This window comes from Neomonachus schauinslandi, chromosome 15 (genome assembly GCF_002201575.2).
Source record: "Neomonachus schauinslandi chromosome 15, ASM220157v2, whole genome shotgun sequence".
NCBI classification, from domain to species: Eukaryota; Metazoa; Chordata; class Mammalia; order Carnivora; family Phocidae; genus Neomonachus; species Neomonachus schauinslandi.
The window spans coordinates 23,639,375-23,658,594 of NC_058417.1; the positions used below are offsets into that span (position 1 = coordinate 23,639,375).

Genomic DNA, 19,220 nt, shown 5'->3' on the forward strand with positions numbered 1-19,220 from the left:
TCCTTTTCTACCACTGTGGTGGAAACAGTAAAACAATAAAGTTGTCCCCTTTATTCCCAAGCATGATTTAATTAATCGGTCTATTTTGATTTTCTGTGGTAGTGAAATTTCATGCCTTGACTTTATAAAATGTTGTATACTTACGATATTTTTTTCATAAAACTGCTGTTTTGTAGTTGAACTTAAAAATCAGATAGGCCTGCCTTGTTAGACGTGTTCTGTTGAAGTCTTTACCTCTTGTGTTTTTTATCCAGAAAGTATTCTGGGCTAGAATTAAGTGGTCGCACTGGTTGATGTCTGGTATTTGAGTCGGATGTGTAAATAGGTCGTTGTTAGTCTTCTAGAGACAAAACTACTTAAGTCATTTAAGTTTCATTTTATGATAATGCTTACTAGTAAGCTTTATACAGAGCCACTTTTATAGAAGAGTATTAGCTAATTTTACTACTAATTGGAAGGACCTTGACTATCACTTTTTGACAACATCGTTTTCTCAGGAATGACATTCTATTTTTCTACCTGTAAATAAGAGTAATACTGTTCTGTCTAGCCAAGGGAGTCTTCAGGCTTTCTGTCAGATTTTCTTCTGGAGAACATAGAGAGGAGGAAAGGATGTTTTTGTTTACTTGGTTCATAGTTGAAATAGAGGGTTTCAACGGGGGTCCAAATCTGTGGTTTACTGTAGTGGAGGGTTGAGATAATATTTGAGAGGTTGAGTACAGATATATGTCAGGAAGGATATTAATATGGTCATTAATAATGTGTTGTTAGTGTATTTTAAGAATTTTACATATATTAATTCTGATGCTCACAACAGACCCATGAGGATAGGTATCATTATTTTCCCCATTTTGTAGCTAAGGAAGCTGGGGCACAAAGAAGGTAAGTTCATACATGACATCTGTAGACAGAATTCTTGGGTTACTGAGTGCTTCAGAATGCTAAATATTATGCACTGAAATTGGTCTCTTTTGGATGTAGTGGTTCAAGCTTGTCTCTGTGCCTTCCAGAAACTCATCTTGTCTGAAACATCTATTTTTGACGTCCTCCCAAACTTCTTCTATCACAGCAACCAGGTAGTGAGGATGGCAGCTCTGGAGGTGAGCTTTCATAGCAACACAATGTGACCTTTTTCTTGGTTTCTAGCTGATTTCTTCTGTCCACTTGGCTACTGTATCAGTCCTTTTTATTTGGCCTTAAGGTTGGTGCTTTACAGTCTTCTTTTCCCCTGAAACAAAGACTTGCTTTACTCAAGTGTTTCAGCTGAACTAATCACCACTTCTGGGCTCCAATCACGGGAAAACAGCTGCCAGCATTTTTTAATAGTCTCTACTTTCCAGATATTTGAATTCTCTCATTTCATAATAAATCAGAATTCCCTATAAAACAATAAGTAAAAAAACATGGCTGACCAGAACATGTACCATTTTGTGATTTGGGCCAAATAAAATGGATTTTAGTTATCTTCTGAATTTTCAGGCAGCACCTTGTGCTGTGCACCTTGTGCACTTTATTTAACACAGCATCACTACAATCTGTTGCAGGCTCCTTTGGCTTACTTTTTATTTGTATTCTGTGGGTAGAATATACTGTATCGTACTCAGTAAATACCAAATTTTAAAAATATCTAAGTATCTTAGAGTGCTTTCATGTCATTTAATGAGAAATCTTATATACCTCACATGATGATAGAGTCCCACGTAGCATTTTCTGTGTGTGGCAAATTGGCTGCGAAGTGCACAAGGTCAGACTGATGGTTTTTGCTGAGATGGAGCCTGTTGCTGTTTCTTTTAACTCTTGAGTCAAGTTAGTACGTGTGAGATACTATGTCACATTATGTCTTACTGCTCTTGCCTACGGTTTGGGGGATATGAGTAATCTAAAATAATTCGGGGCAGTGGGAAAACAAAGATAAAGAATAGTGAAAGAGTTGAAGTGTCTCTGTCTTCTGCCTTCATTCCGCAGGTGGCTCAGAACCAGTACCTCTCATTTTTCTCGCTGCTTGCTTTTATCTTCTGTTGGGATGATCGTGCGCAATGAGTTAGTAGTTGTGATTCTATATGCTCGCTTTTACTAATGATCAAACCTTCTCCTGAGTTTGGGTTAGTGTGAAAGGTTTATGGCCCAGCCAGAGGTATCCAGCAGAGGCAGGGCAGTTTTATTTCCATTTATAGTCACGGGTATAGTTTTAAGACTCTAGCTTTATTAATTGAAGCAAGTTATTTATGTTCAGAGCCTTCTTCTACATTGCATACCTCTTCTCAGGAGTATCCTTTTCCTGGACTAAGCATTTCTTAGTTTTTGTTTTCGAAGTGTATTTACTGAGGATTACTTTTTGACCAGGTTTATGTTCGAAGGGCTTATATTGCCTATGAACTTAACAGTGTACAACATCGCCAGCTTAAGGACAACACCTGTGTGGTGGAATTCCAGTTCATGCTGCCCACATCGCATCCAAACAGGTGAGTTTGAACTGGGACGTGCTTCTGAGCCAGCCAGAGATATATCAGGAGAGTTAAGAGGAGTAATGTATGTGACAATTCCATGCATTTTTGGTTTTGGCTAGAAACATAGAGCAGAAAATGAACACATTTAAATCATGAGAGAAGAGCCTCTTGGTACCTACTTTTTTTTTTTTTTTTTTAATCTTTGAGTCTACTTAAGATAAAAATTTGAGGGTTGCCTGGGTGGCTCAGTTGGTTGAGCAGCTGCTTTTGGCTCAGGTCATGACCTCAGGGTCCTGGGATCAAGCCTCACCTTAGGCTCCCTGCTCAGCAGGGAGTCTGCTTCTCCCTCTGCCCCTCCCCACCACTTGTGCTCATGCATTGTGTGCTCTATGTCTCTCTCAAATAAATAAAATCTTAAAAAAAATAAAAAAAATTTGAGGATTACTCCATCATTCATGTTTCCTTGTATTATGTCATTGAGGAAAACATAGTTCTTTTCTTTTTTCAGGTCAGAATTTACTGGCATTTTATTTGCTGGAACTTTGCTAGAAAAATCACTTTTTTTAGCAGTTTAAGTCAAACAGTTGGAACATGAAAATATCTTGGGTGAGGGTGCCTGGGTGGCTTGGTTAGTTAAGCATCTGACTTTTTTTTTTTTAAGATTTTATTTATTTATTTGACAGAGGGAGACATCGAGAGAGGGAACATAAGCAGGGGGCGTGGGAGAGGGAGAAGCGGGCTTTCTGCTGAGCGGGGAGCCTGATGCGGGGCTCGATCCTGGGACCCTGGGATCATGACCTGAGCCGAAGGCAGACGCTTAACGACTGAGCCACCCAGGCGCCCCTAAGCATCTGACTCGATCTCAGTTCAGGTCTTGATCTCAAGGTCATGAATTCAAGCCCTGAGCTGGAGCCTACCTAAAAAAAAGAAAAGAAAAGAAGTTGGCTGGAATGCTTTTCTTTTCTATATATTTGTTATAGGTTAATTGAAACTTAAATCAGGTTTTATTTATTTATTTATTTATTTATTTATTTTTAAAGATTTATTTATTTGACAGAGAGAGAGACAGCGAGAGCAGGAACACAAGCAGGGGGAGTGAGAGAGGGAGAAGCAGGCTTCCCGCCGAGCAGGGAGCCCGATGTGGGACTCGATCCCAGGACCCTGGGATCATGACCTGAGCCGAAGGCAGACGCTTAACGACTGAGCCACCCAGTCGCCCTAAATCAGGTTTTAAAAATCACAGTTCAGAAGCAAACTGAAATTCAACTAAACTATATAATTAAGCCATGCTAATTCCATTATTTTTCCTTTCCTAAGCCGTTTAAGAAGTAAAATGTACATACAGAAATTTATTTTAGTATTGCTTTGGTTTTAAGATGAAACTACTTTATCTTGTACACTGATTTATTTTTAAAGTATTCTGAGGCAGTGAAAACTGAGGAATCCCACCCACACGTATATTCATCCCCTCCTGTATTTTCATTCTTTTTAGTAATACCATAGGAAATATAAATACCACAGCCAATCATAAGCTGCCCCCCTCCATTTCTTCTTTATGGGCTTTGGTTCTTCACTTCGTATTACAAAGTACTGTGTCACACTTCGGGGATCCTTAGTTATAGACAACAGAAATGGTTTTGTTCTGAATTGCTACTTCACCCAAAGCAATAGAAACCATTCCTAGAGACAAAGAAGTCTGTGTTGAGACTTTTGGCCACTGGATGCCACTGTTGATCCAGCAGAGGCCAGCAGATGAGCAGAGGCATCTTCAGAAAAAGTACTTCTCTTCTTTGTCTCAGAAGATCCTTTCACATCTCTACCTCAAAAATACCTTATGGCTGGCAGAGAAAAGCATATATCCTTGATTTAGCAAGCATCTCTCGGTACATTTTTGCCTCCATGGATTTCAGAATCTCATTTTCTAGAAACGAATGGTTGTCCTTCAGCGAGCGGCAGAGTACTCACTGCACACATGGGCTCAGCACTCCGTCGTCTTTCTTCTCCTGCATTCCTTGAATAATTGCAGAGAACTACATGCTATACTTAATGCTCTTTGTAATTCTCAGGACATTCTCCTTTTCTTCCTGCTTTCTACTACCTCTTCCCTGTGGGCAGTGATTTGTAGTCATGCTGCAGAGCTGCTTCTGATTTCCTTCCCTCCTCATTGCTCCCCTTGTCTTTCTGAATTGCTCTCCCTGTCCTACTTTTTATTTGAGGCTACGTGTCCAGTTTGGTGAAGGAAAGTCGACTGGAAAATGAGAGAAATGCTTCTTAACTGTTTGTTAAGAAATCTTATTCACCTTTCCATCTCAAGGATATGAATCTTGGTTATTCCTGGTATGGCTTCAAAACTTGGATGCTTGTCCCTCCCAGCATCTGAGGTATACACATCCCTATGGATAAAGACCAGACTTGAATAGAACTGTGATCCTGTTTTCTCTCTCCAGTCTTCCGTGGTTGTATGTATATGAAATTGTAAACTGCTAGATTATTGTTAGTAGTATTAACAGTAGTACTAGTACTATAGATACAAAGGTGAAGATGAGGACAAGTAAAGAAGGATAGGTAAAATAATCCTTGTGAAAACCAGAAAAATGTTAAAATTGCTTTAATGCTTTTTTAGATCTAAAGTCCTTTTGTTAGCTTAGGAATGTAAGATGCTATCAGATTTAATCACCGAATGGTATATCCAATTATAGAGTATGGCTTTTTCACTGAATTATAGATTTGCTACTTGAATTTAGTTTTTTTAAGATTTTATATTTTCTTACAAATGTTTTTGTTACAATTTGAAGTTATGACTTCATTCTGACACCAACTGGTGTGCTGCCAATTCAATTCTGACGCTAACCACCTGAGTTAGATCAGATAACACAAGTTAAGGGCTCGGTCCTTCACAAAACTGTCCCTACTTCAGATGGGGCCACAAGTGGGGTTCCCAAGCCACCTATACTCCTGACCAACTGGCTACAAATTTGGGGTTTCTCATGACCCCATCCAGTTTAATAATCCACTAGAACAACTTACAGAAATCAGAAAGCACTATACTTATGAACACAGTTGTACCATAAAGGACACAGATCAGAACCAGCCAAACGAAGAGACCCTTGGAGTAAAGTCTGGGTGGGTGCTTTCCTGTTCTTTCCCTTTGGAATCAGGTACTCATCCTCATAGCATATCAGTATGTTCACCAACCACAAAATTCTATTAAAGTTCAGTGTCCAGAGTTTTTATCAGGCTTTCATTACAGTGGCATGATTGATCGAATCACAGATCACATTAAACTCAATCTCTAATCCCTCTCCCTTCCCCAGAGGTCTAGCTGGCTCAAAGCCCCCTACCCTCTAATCACATGGATGGTCTTTCTAGTGGGAAACCCTGTGCTGAGTTATCTCATCTCTTAGCATAAACTGAGGTGTAATCCAAGAGGCATGTGAATAATGAAGATACTTCTGTTTCTTTTGAGAAATTACAGGAACTTAGAATCTCTCTCCCAGGAAGCAGGGACAAAGGCCTGTCAAATTCTTTATAATAGGCCAACTCATCTTATAAAAGAATTCTAGGGTCTCTTAATTTTAAAGATTTTATTTATTTTTATTTTAGAGTGCCCACAAGCTGGGAGAGGGGCAGAAGGAGAGAGGATCTCAAGCAGACTCTGCTCAGCACAGAGCCTGACGTGGGGCTTGATCCCACAATCCTGAGATCATGACCCCAGCCGAAACCAAGAGTAGGACACTCAACCCACTGAGCCACACAGGTGCCCAAGGGTCTCTTAATTTTAACTAGTTTTGAGGCAAGTTCCAACTTTTTTCCCCACCTCTGGTACTATTGTTCTTTCCTATTATTGTTTTGAACAAGCAGGCAATGCGCATACTGGTTTTTATTCTACACAAATAAGTTACAGGAGATGATCTATCAGTGTCTATTCCACTCCCAATCTCCTAAGGCTCAAGGACACAATTATGTCCACTAACCTCTAGATAATGATTCTCAGAATTATTTTGGAAATATTTTTAAAATACTGACTACCAAGATTCTAATTTTTTTTTTTTTTAAGATTTTATTTATTTATTTGAGAGAGAGAATGAGATAGAGAGAGCGTGAGAAGAGGAAGGGTCAGAGGGAGAAGCAGACTCCCTGCCGAGCGGGGAGCCCGATGAGGGACTCGATCCTGGGACTTCAGGATCATGACCTGAGCCGAAGGCAGTCACCCAACCAACTGAGCCACCCAGGTGCCCCAAGATTCTAATTTATTTTAAACCAAACTCCAGGGGACCACTCTTTGAAAATTGTGATGAGCACCTGCAGTTAAGGATCATTGCTACTAGATCAGCAGTGTCCAATAGAAATACAATGCAAAGCCACGGATGTTAAATTCTGTTTTTTGTTGGCCCCATTTAAAAGGGAAGAAGAAATGGATAAGGGGTGCCTGGGTCAGTCGGTTAAGTGTCTGCCTTCGGCTCAGGTCGTGATCTCAGCATCCAGGGATCGAGTCCCGGGTCGGGCTCCTTGCTCAGCGGGAAGCCTGCTTCTCCCTCTCCCACTCCCCCTGCTGTGTTCCCTCTCTCTCTCTCTCTCTCTCTCTCTCTCTCTCTATCAAATAGACAAATTTAAAAAATCTTTAAAAAAAAGAAACATAAAATTACCTTTAACAACATTTTCTTTAACCCATCATATCCAAAATACCATTTAAATATGTAGTAAAAAATTGAGATACTTTATTCTTCATACTCAGTCTTTGAAATTTAGTGTATTTTATACATATAACATGTCTCTATACAGATTAGCCATATTTCAAGCACTTCATAGCCACATAGACAGCTCAACTCTAGACCAAAAATTAATTAGGACAATCACACTGAGCCCTCTTTTTATTTTATGTTAATGGTAGTGCCCCTGGGATGGATTTAAAAAAAGAAAACGGAAGAAAAACCTCTTATGTTTCTTGTTCTTAATAGTTACAGGAATTATCCACACCTGATACTATAGGTATTCTACTACAATATTTTTTTTTTTTAAAGATTTTATTTATTTATTTGAGACAGAGAGAATGAGAGACAGAGAGCACGAGAGGGAAGAGGGTCAGAGGGAGAAGCAGACCCCCTGCTGAGCAGGGAGCCCGATGTGGGACTCGATCCCGGGACTCCAGGATCACGACCTGAGCCGAAGGCAGTCGCTTAACCAACTGAGCCACCCAGGCGCCCTCTACTACAGTATTTTATGCATGCTTTAAAAATTACTCAGTGAGGAGGCGCCTGGGTGGCTCAGTCGTTAAGCGTCTGCCTTCGGCTCAGGTCATGATCCCGGAGTCCTGGGATCGAGCCCCGCATTGGGCTCCCTGCTCGGCGGGGAGCCTGCTTCTCCCTCTCCCATTCCCCCTGCTTGTGTTCCCTCTCTCACTGTGTCTCTCTCTGTCAAATAAATAAAATCTTTAAAAAATAAAAAATAAAAAAAAAATTAGTGAGAACAGAGAGCAAACATATGAATATACATATTTTACTTATTAATGCAAAACAGAATTTTACAATATTTTTCCCAGTTGGGGTTAACAAACCAAAAATTCTTGGGGGAGAAAACAGATACATTCTTTTTTTTTTTTTTTAAGATTTTATTTATTTATTTGAGAGAGAGAATGAGAGAGAGCACATGAGAGGGGTTAGGGTCAGAGGAAGAAGCAGACTCCCTGCCGAGCAGGGAGCCCGATGCGGGACTCGATCCAGGGACTCCAGGATCATGACCTGAGCCGAAGGCAGTCGCTTAACCAACTGAGCCACCCAGTTGCCCCGAAAACAGATATATTCTTAAACCAATTTTTTACATTTTCTTTCCTCGTGCTTGGTTTTCACATTCCTAGTTAGGCATTCATTTGAAGTAGACTAAATTTGTCCAGAAATCCTTAGAAGTGAGTATCTTTCTAAGTGTTATCAAAGCAAGACTACAGTCTCTTGTTGTGTATGGGGTCACCTGGTGGAATTCCATTCCTGCAGTTTATTTTTGACTAATGATTTAGCCCTTGTGGGTTGGGATGAAACATAGCTCTCTGCAAACTGACGACAGTAAGAGTATTTTTTCTGAAAAATGCCTTAGATACTGTTTGACTTGAAGACCCATCCCATTGGGACATGTTTTGATTTTTAGAGAAGTAGGCAAAACACAAGCAAATTCCATTGCAAATGAGTGAAGCAACCTCCAAGAAGGGAGAAGACACCCTTTTGGGGGCACACTTGGGCAGTTAGTATGTGGCCAACATGTTTGGTGCTTTTTTATTTTTGTTTAAATGCATCACGGGACTTTGTATTGCTTGACATTTTCAAATACTTTTTTTTTTTAAAGATTTTATTTATTTATTTGACAGAGAGACAGTGAGGGAGGGAACACAAGCAGAGGGAGTGGGAGAGGGAGAAGCAGGCTTCCCGCTAAGCAGGGAACCTGATGCGGGGCTCGATCCCTGGACCCTGGGATCATGACCTGAGCCGAAGGCAGACGCTTAACGACTGAGCCACCCAGGAGCCCCTCAAATACTTTTAAAACTTACTGTGGGAAGAACACTTAAGTGAGATCTACCCTCTTAACAAATGTTTAAGTGTACAATATGTTACTGTTGACTTGAGGTTCAATGTTGTGCAATAGATCTCTAGTGCTTTTTCATTTTGCTTGACTGAAACTTTTGCTTGACATTTACTTACTCAGTATAATTGGACAGTGGGCTTTTTTCTAATACTCTTCTCAATATTAAAAAAAAAAAAAGATGACTGAACAGTTTCTTTCTAATCTCTCTGACTTTCTGCATCATCCTTCCTGCTAGGTAGGCTTCAGTCAAGGCAAGGTATATTATCTTCTTGATCTTCTACCCAAGACTTCCAAATTTTTTCTGGGGGCTGTAGTTGCAACTTATTTGACATCTCCAGCTCTTATTCACCAGAGCATCCAGTTATTAGAGCTTCACTCAGGGAAGCTCCTGGTATAGATGGACCCTGACCCTTTTCTTCTTAAATTCCTTTCACTTGAACAGAAACTGCGGAGATTTTCCTGACTTAAGCATAATAGGAAACCTATATATGTGTTTCTTCTGAGATTTAAAGGCTCTTTCCAGTTGCATGAGAATTTTTTTGATGGGAGGGGATTTTTGTTTTGTTTTCTTTTTTTGTTTAAAGATTTTAAGTGATCTCTACACCCAGTGTGGGGCTCGAACTCATGACCCCGAGATCAAGAGTTGCATACTCTACTGACTGAGCCAGCGAGGGGCCCGTCTTGTGGGTTTTTTTTTTTTTTTTTTTAAGATTTTATTTATTTATTTGACAGAGAGAGACACAGTGAGAGAGGGAACACAAGCAGGGGGAATGGGAGAGGGAGAAGCAGGCTTCCCGCCGAGCAGGGAGCCCAATGCGGGGCTCGATCCCAGGACCCTGGGATCATGACCTGAGCCGAAGGCAGACGCTTAACGACTGAGCCACCCAGGCACCCCGGTTTTTTTTTTTAAACGTGCTTTGTAACCAGTTAGCAATTGTTTTTAAAGTAGTGAGTGAGTTTTTTTCAGTCATTTTCTTGGTGTAAGAATAGTTAGGACAGCTGATCTGCACTAAAGAACATTTTATTATTATCCAGACTTTTAGGATTTATTTCTCTTGTCTAAGATTTCATCAGCCCAGCTCTTTAGTGAATTCAACCAGTATTTTGCATGGATTGATCCTTGAGCTCAGACTAGATCATTCAGTGTGCCTTTTCCTCTTTCTTCCTCCAGTGAGGCTCAGGGCTTAGAGCCCCAGGGATGTGTGTGTGTGTGTGTTCGTCTTTTTTCCCCATCCCAAAACCCTAGTTGATCACTCTCTGGTGCTGGTGATAGAGAATAAACTAAAGCATCATTCTGAATGTCTTTATTTTTGGCAACTCATGGAATCATTTGACATTTAGGATTTCACTTGGCTTTGAACACATTTAAGTAACTCAGAATAATCTGAAAACAAATAAGTTCTTTAGTCAGTCTATGTATTTGATCTTTTAAATATAGCTATATTCATAAAACATGTAAAATATCCCATAAACTCTGGCTGTGCATATTATGATAATCTGGGAGTGTGAAATTTAAAACTCCAAATGATTTTCATAAGTAACACACATTAGTAAACAGTTTTTTTTTTTTTTAACTTTTAATCTGTGATTCAAATAAAAACATCAAAATTGATGCGGGAGATAGAAGTATATTTTGTTGTATGTTTCTATACGTATATAATGGGTGAGGACCTATTGGTGTTTATTTCCACCTATTTCTTAGATGGAAATCCATGCTTCAGTTAAGTCAAGTTGCATTGCATCTTCTCTGCTGTTTGCTTCTTACGAACTTGGCCTTCTATGTTAAAATGTTTTAATTCAAGCACTTTCTGTTTCACATGTGTCACATCCAGAAGAGGTTGGCTGTGTTTTCCCCTGACGGCACATGTTTTGGTCATGACTGAGTTTAGGCTCCTTGGCACCTTCAGTGTTTAGCTGTTGGTGGGTGGCCTGTGGACCTTCTTATGAGGAAGGTTTTGAGGAAGTTTAGAAATCAGAAGCCTTCCATGTGGCTAAAGAGCAGCCTGCTGCCATTCTTGAGAATTCTGATAATCTCTGACACCCAGAGATTAGAGCGTTCTTTGGATCGTACTGAGACACTCAAAAGTCATCCAACTTGTAGCATTTTTTAGCGGTGGGAGCACTTGGTTGTAGTTAGCAGGCCAGAATGAGCTATAAATAAATAAAATCCTACAGTGCTTGCTTGCTTCATTCAGGGTAGTCTGCTGATAAGATGCAAGCATCTGGCAGAAGAGAAGATTCTCAGCAGGTTTAAGTGCTTACCAAAGTGCTTTCGTGTATCCATGGCTCAGCTTCTAGTCTCTGCTGTGTTATTTTGGCACTCTAGACTTGTAAGATTGGAGAGCCGGGTTTAAAACTCTCAATATATCATTAGGGTAGCCCAAGGTCCCTTCTTGTCAAAGAAGACTAGCTGATTCCAGGGGGAAGGAAAAGCAGAATCCAGAGCACCTGTAAATCCCTGTAGTTTTGTGCTGTGGGTTTGTAGCTAATTATACAGCAGGCAACAGTAATATGCTGTAGCTCTGTTGGCATACTTGTTTCAAAAAGAGCAAAACCTTCCAGCAGAGCAAAGAAGGGGCTGTGAAAGAGCTGCAAATGAATGAAGCAATGATCATTTTATTGTAAACGAAAGCTCTACAGTGGAATTGGGGCATCTGAACTGCAAGGACGTGGTGGGGGAGATGCCAATAGAAATACATGGTTCACATGTGTTTTACAGCTCTTGATTTGGATTCTCCTGCAGAAATATAGTCACACAAGGAGACCACCACTGGTCACAGCCAGCCAAATTGCTCTTTCTCCTATGGTAGTGCTGTTAGCGACTGCTAGTAGGTTAGTCAGCCGACCTCTTCTGATTCTGCTTTGCTGCCTTATTTCAAAAGATTTGCCCTATACTGGCTTTCGGTCACAGTTTGATGTAACCACTGCTTGTTTGCATGCATCCCCATCATTTTCATATAGGGTCTTTTTTTTTTTTTTCCAAGTTAGACGGCGAAAGAATCAGGAGCATTTTTATATGATAAAAGATTTATGTAGGGCCAGCTAGAATCAAGCAAAATGAAATTCAGCTGGAAGGGATGGTAAAAGGCTGAGAGAACTTGTGACTGCCAGAGAAGTCAGTGTTCCTTAAATAAAGAGGGTTCAGCTAGCATGCAGCAACTCTGACTTTGCATTCATATTGAAGCAGGTCTCCAGCCATTCTGTGCAGGCAGATCAATAAAATCAGAGGTGACTTAATGCCAAGAACCTCAGAATGCAAAGGATTTCTCTTGTCCTTCTTTAAATTTAGTCTGTATTGATGTGGAATGCTAGCCTCAGGCACAGAGATGAGAAAATGCTAGGTCTAGAATCTGGTTTATGACACTGTAGTGAGCAGTGTCCTTGGAAAACATTCCCTTTGCTTTCTCAGTTATCACATCTGTAAAATGGAGCTAATCTGCTGGGAGGAAAATGCTTCCAGTATTTATCAAAACACTGTGAATAAAGATTCATTAAGTGCTTCCAATAGTTTAAACAGCAAATTTCTAATGAGAAGTGAATTTATATCCCATGTATGTATTTGAAAATGCAGCTAACTGCCTTATCAGAGATTGAGTAGTTTGACTATTTTTACATGATGAGTATGCAGTGAAATGTTGGTAGATTTGATTTTATTAAAAGCTCTATAAATGGAATATTAGATGCTATACAGTTTCTTCTTTGGTTGTTCGTCTTTATGCAGACCATGGATCTAGCTTTCTAGGGTGTCACAAGTGTGTGCAGTATCCCACACTGGTCATATTCTTTTTTTTTTTTTTTAAAGATTTTATTTATTTATTTGAGAGAGAGAGAGCGCGAGAGAGGGAACACAAGCAGGGGGAGTGGGAGAAGGAGGAGCAGGCCTCCCGCGGAGCAGGGAGCCCGATTTGGGGCTCGATCCCAGGACCCTGGGATCATGACCTGAGCTGAAGGCAGACGCTTAACGACTGAGCCACCCAGGCGCCCCTCACACTGGTCATATTCTTAAATTGAGCAAAGAGCCCCTGTCTAGGGCAACAAAATATACAGATGATCATTGTGGACATGGTTAAGTATTTAGCTGGTGATAGAGTTAATCCTTCTTTCCCTGCTCATCTCCTGTGCAGCCCCACAGATTCTTATTGTGCCCAAGAGGATAAGCTGCATCTAAACTTACTTCTTCCATGAATGATTTGGGGCCATTCTGTTAAACACTGGAGATGCTGGGAGTTTTTCTTCTTACCCCATGCTGTGTAGATGGTGCAGGTTCCTATAACACAGCAGCAGGGGGCTCCCTAGGAGAGCTTTGACAATTGCTGATGAAGAAGTGCCGGCTTTTTGTTGGGGATGTTCTTTTCATTCAATCTGGGCCCTTCTCTGCTGAAAACTTGGCCCTCGTCCTGTGAAGACTCCAGAAGGGATTATAGTGCAGCTACAGAAACAGTGGCACCACTTTACTCATTTAAGAAATTGGTTATCAGTTGAGAGAGATTATACTGGTTTCCAAATTCCAGAAACCTGAATGAATGGAGCCTGAGATTGCTTTGGTTGTAGGATTCTTCTCTCTGAACTGAGGTTCATGGTAGGAGGCTGTGCGGGTGTTTTCTTTAGAATCCTCGGTATCTTGAAAGGAAGACTTTCCTATATTCTCATTAGCATTTACTGTTAGTTTTCTGCTTAGCTACAACTCCCTCTGCCCTAGAACCTGTGCATACTTTTTGTTTGTTGAGGATGGCCACTGTGCATTGTGACTAAGGAACTCTTATAAAATGAAACCCATTCCCGTGAACGAGAGGCTCAAAGAATCCAAATTGCAAAGGTGCAGGTTTTTGCACTCCGAGGTTGCTCTTGCTGCCGTATGAATTTGCTCTGTGATACAGGTTTGATGCAGAGAGCATTACTACTCACAAATCACACGAGGTATACAGTTTGTGTGCAGTGATATGTCACAGCTTTTTATTTATATGGCCAGCTCAGTCTATTCTGCTCCTTTCACTGCCATGGAAAGTGCATCATTTTCCTCCCTCTCTCCTCCTTCCCACATATCATCAGCACCACCCACTATGTTCTGCCCATTAAGTTCTGTGTGTGCCAGAAAACCCCAACAATGATTAAATGCTGATAAAAGAATGTTAGAAGGTTAAGATATCAACCAATCAATGCCCTTATAGTACTCCTAAATTGTGGGTGGTAAGTATAACTTTGCCCTTTTAACATTGAAAGTAAGGTTTGTGGGTTTGCTTTTTTTGTGTGTTTTTTTTTTTTCAGTTGAGGAAATGACTTATGTCAAATTAAGGATGGGGGAGGGAAAGCCTTGGTGGCAAAGACCAAAGAGAATGCAGGAGACTTGCTTTGCAGTTTCCATTCTTACCCTAATCTTTCTTTCATGATATGGGCACATTCTTGGTCAGGAAACCCTAGGGCTGGCCAAATTTAGGTATGGTTTTATTTATGACAGGCCTAGAGTTTTTGAACTTGCAATAATCTTAAAAAGTCATTATTACCCTAAGGTCGTTTAGCTTTAAAAAGGATAAATTACTTAATTTTAAGAAAGAATATCACTCTAGTCATTGAATCATTTATCATTACATTCCTATATGATTTTCAGTTTTTTTTTAAGCTCCCATAGGCGGAGTACACTCGTTTCCAGCATCACCACTACCTCTCACCACCTCCCTGGTCTGTGGGAGGAGGAGCATGGGTAAAGAGGCTTAGAAAAGGTAGCTGGGAATCCAGATTCCAGGCTACTTTTCGTTGGAGGAGACTTTGTGAGTTCACCTCATATCCTGGAAAAGCAATTAAGGTGGGAGGGGCTGTGGAATCAAGTTCTCTGGACTTCTTACAAAAATTTCAGTAAAACAGGAGCAAGAAAGAGGATTCTGTAAGAATCGTGTCAAGAATGACATTTCATGTTGAAGCTTAAGATAATATACCGTATCCATAAAGCTTAAATTAATTTTCATGAGGCTGTGTTTTATCACTACTCTGAGTTATTTATTTTTTTTGTAATAGAGCTATTTTAAAAAATCCATGGTAAATCTATTTTGACCCTTTCCATCAACAGTTGCTGTGGTGAGGTAGGTCAGGAGGCATGCCTCTTTGGAGGCACCCTGGGGGTTAAAGGGTAATGAGCACTTAATTATATCTGTTGAATACCAGAGCACCCAGACTGGAGCTCCTCATGACCGGTCTGTATCTGCTCTGACAATTCTTTTATTATGGCTTTCACTAACCTACCAGTAACTAACTGTGGTTGTTTAATTACAGAGGGAACATCCCCACGCTAAACAGGTACCGTATGTTTAGTTTCTTTTCCAATTAAAAGCACCTCTTTTGTAACTTAGAATAGTGTAATCAGGGAAAAAATAACACTGTATTTGACAAGTAATATGCTGTCTTCTGCTAGGGGTTCCTGAACTCCCCTTTAGACATACTAAATTATTCTTCCTTGGAAAACATGTCTTCAGCTTTTCTTTACTGTTCCAGAAGCAACACTTGAAAATCCTCAGTATGGAGAAGCCCCCCTTCCACCCCTCCCATCTAGCTGTATATGACAGGGGAGTTGTCTGCCTGATGTTCAGCTTTGCTGTAAACATCTTCTTCTACTACGTTCTCTGCCTAGTTTGGGCCTTTCAGGGGAGAAGGCTTTAAGGTTACTCCTACCCTGGCAAATTGTTCACAATTTTTTTCAATTTTTAGTTTCTCAAGTTTGCTTCTCCTTTTAGAAGAATGTAAACGCAGGAATAGCTGATCTCATGTTTTATCAGTTTGTTAGCTTTATTAATTTGTTAGCTGCTTCTCTAAAGTGTTACAGTGTTGTGAGAGTCAAATTTTATTTCAGACTCATGAGATTAACATTCGAAAAGTGTGTTTAAGTTTTGATGTGTGTAGCCCTGTAAAGAAGTTTCCAGGCCAATATAACACATTTTGGTATTTTGAGTTCCTCCTGTTTCTGAGCCAAGCAAGGCAACACAATGCAAGTTTGAGAGGATAGCCGTTCTGATTGGAATTGAATCTACAAAATGCCAAAGCAGTAATAAGTGGGTGGTGAGCTCTTTGTAGATGATCAGTTATACATTGAAATATTTATAGGCTTATGTTTATTTTGTTCCTCTCCCTTTCAATATTAAGTAATCAAAACTGATTATAGCTTTTGGAGTCCAATTTGGACGGGGAGAGAAAAGGGAAGTGCTTTGGTTTGGTCTTTGTGTCTGCCTTTGGAGAGTGGGCTTGGTTCATTCCTGCCTGCCAGGACAGCCATGTCCTAGCCCCTGAGCAAAGGAGAGAAGGGGGAAACTGAATAGTGGCGGTTTCCCTTGGGGTTCAGGTGAATGAAAAAGACACTTAACCCCATGTTTGCCACAAACACAGCCTGTTAGCTTATTCAGAGGGAGTTCCCTTTAAGTGCTATCTGGAACCCTTTTATCTTTCCTGTCTAAAGCCAGGCAGGTAGAAAAGATATAATGCCTCACAAACTTGCTCCTTTAGTAAATACATTTGGTGATCCTAGAAAAGAGGATGGTAGCATTTCTGAGTTCATATAACTCCGAATCCCAGTTTCTAGTGAGCACCATGTGTAAGCCTTGCTTGATGTGTGTTTCATTTGTTTGTTTCATTCATGGTTTCAATGGTTTCCTCTCCCACTCTGCCTTTCTGTTCTCTAGTACTGTCAAAAGATGAAGTGCCTTTCTCATAGTCGTCATTTGCCAAAGGTATAAAAACTTGGAGTGTCAGTCTCTATAGTCTGTGTGAGCAGCACTCCCATCCCCTGAAAAATTCCATTGCCTTTTATAATTACACTTTGAATAGAGTACAGTCTGTATCCAGACCTCAAGTCCGCATTGCTGCCTCTCTCCCCCCTGCAGTTCGGCAGGTGGTACACTTCAAGGAGATTTTTGAGCAGCTCCCCAAAATTCAGGTGCCATTGCCTCGCTCTGAACTTGATTCAGATCAGTATGCCGGTAGCAGGTCAGGCAAGTCCTGAAGGCATCCTTTACTTGGTCCTTCCTAACAGGCCGTCCTCACTGGGCATTTGGAAATACTTCCCTGTATGACTTACCAGTACATGCTGCCGAGGTGCATTAAGGAATATACAGACCCCTTCTGTTTTTAGACTGAACAACTCAGTTCTCTTTGAGCATCTCCATTTAGCACCTGTTTGTCATGCTTACACATACTTTGAGACCCATGCTCTGCCCCTTTGCATCTTGCTGGGATTTATTAAGGGCTTTCAGTTGAAGATATGTTTCCTTTGGTATAGAAGTATTTAAATATAAAAAAGGAAATTTTGCAATTTCGAGTTGAAAAAGGTCTCTTTTTCAAAAAGGGAGGAGCTATATTCCTTATAACTGCTATCCCAATCAGCCCAGTAAAGGAAGAAGTAAATACCGTAGTAAAGTTTCTTTTATAGACTGTGACTTGTTTCTGTATGAGAAATAATGTTTTCTACAATGACTTACTAAACCATTCCAAATGACTTTGTTGTTGTTGTACAAGCATATATCTATCTGTGAATACTTAAGGCATTTTTCTTTAGGAATTCTAATAGATTAAGTGTTGCCTCGTTACAACCCACTTGGCTTGCTTCTTTTATAAGAGGGAATGTTTTAGGGAAGGGGAAGATGCAGGATGGTTTTTAACCCCTGTGTGCTATTCATTCATTAGACATATCATGGTTTCATTGTATTAAAACTGCCATGTAGTTCTTAGCTATCCTTAGATTTTTATTTGGAGAAATTTTGGGGTGCTAAAAATAGTTGGTGTGGGGTAAGCTCAGATGAAAGGGGTCATATGAATCCATCAAGACAGTCTTATCCACAGTGGGTAAAAAACCAAATCTGCTCTGCAACCTGACCCTACTTCAGAGTTTTCTCCTGTTTCTTTTCTCTATTGTTACTCTCCCAATCCTGTTCCTGCTTTCCTTGTCTAATGCACTTGATTGAATTACCATTTAGAATGTCCTTCTCCTCCAACCTCAACCACTATGGCATGACTCACGTAGCTAGTGTCAGCGATGTGCTGTTGGACAACTCATTCACTCCACCATGTCAGCGGATGGGAGGAATGGTCTCTTTTCGGACTTTCGAAGATTTTGTCAGGTAAGACACTGTGGAACTGTGTGCAAGGGGAGCCACGGGCATCTCTCTTTTGGGGTCTCCGATTTCTGCCAAATAAATAAAGGCCCCAAGAATCGCCATGAGCCAGCTAAGGAGATACAGCCCTTGCTGTATATGTCCTTGGAGAGGTATTGTTCTTCCATTTCTACCTCTTATTCAGGCTCTGCAAGCCTCTACTTGTTATATGAGCCTGGTCAGAAAAAAAGAAACAAACAAAAACCGTCTTTTCCTTAGGAGCTAACAGAAGAAGCTGTCTGCTCTGTGATGAGTGAAATGTCAGGAGAAATTAAACACAACCCCAGAGTGAGCCCCACCAGAGACGATACATCTTTTGATTAAATGCATTCAGCATCTATCTCTTGATGTATACTGATGCATTACCCTAGGGGGAGGGGTAATTACATTGGTCTGTCACTGCTCTAGTCCCAGGCTCTTTCTGTTACTTTAAGACCGATGATGACAGTGGTGCTCATAGCTTACACGTGGGGGGGGGGGAAAAAAGCTGAAGATCATTTTTTTTTAAAAAAGACAAAATATATATGGTTTATTAACGTTTAAACAATCTATCCTCCTAATTTCTGCCACTTGGTGAAATTTTGCATGTCACCTCCAGCCACTGGTGATTCTATTCAGTTGACTATTGCGCACAGAGTAGGATAGATGCTTCTTGTGGGCCGGACTGGCAATGGCAGCGTTAGTTCTCTGCTTCTTGGGTTTTCATGGTGGGTGTTCCCCTGGTATTTTTCAGGATCTTTGATGAAGTGATGGGCTGCTTCTGCGATTCCCCACCCCAAAGCCCCACATTCCCTGAGGCCGGTCACACGTCTCTGTACGATGAAGACAAGGTATAGTGTGCCCTTTGGGAAACTGCTTTGTTAGTTTAGACACAGGATTTGTAGTATATGCTATCTTTCTGACTTTGGAACATTATAGGGAAGAATTCATCTTTTCACCCTACTTTATATTAATTTTATATGCCTCATCAAAGTATTTTGGGGGGCAGATGGAATATAAATTCTAACCTAAAAAAAAACCTGTATTAATCTGTATCCGTACAGATTCTCACTACTCTCCGTAGTGAGAATAGCAC

The 19,220-nt window shown here is 40.5% G+C and overlaps 1 protein-coding gene across 2 annotated transcripts in view; it reads left to right on the forward strand.

The window, feature by feature from the left end:
* Positions 1-19,220, forward strand: part of ACACA (acetyl-CoA carboxylase alpha) — a 239,733-nt gene that overhangs the window by 103,342 nt on the left and 117,171 nt on the right. For both annotated transcript variants that reach the window (XM_044921884.1, XM_044921885.1), the window contains 5 exons: positions 1,011-1,100; positions 2,344-2,462; positions 15,282-15,305; positions 17,969-18,112; positions 18,879-18,975. In XM_044921884.1, the coding sequence (XP_044777819.1) occupies positions 1,011-1,100; positions 2,344-2,462; positions 15,282-15,305; positions 17,969-18,112; positions 18,879-18,975 (474 nt within the window). The remainder of the gene's footprint in view (positions 1-1,010; positions 1,101-2,343; positions 2,463-15,281; positions 15,306-17,968; positions 18,113-18,878; positions 18,976-19,220) is intronic.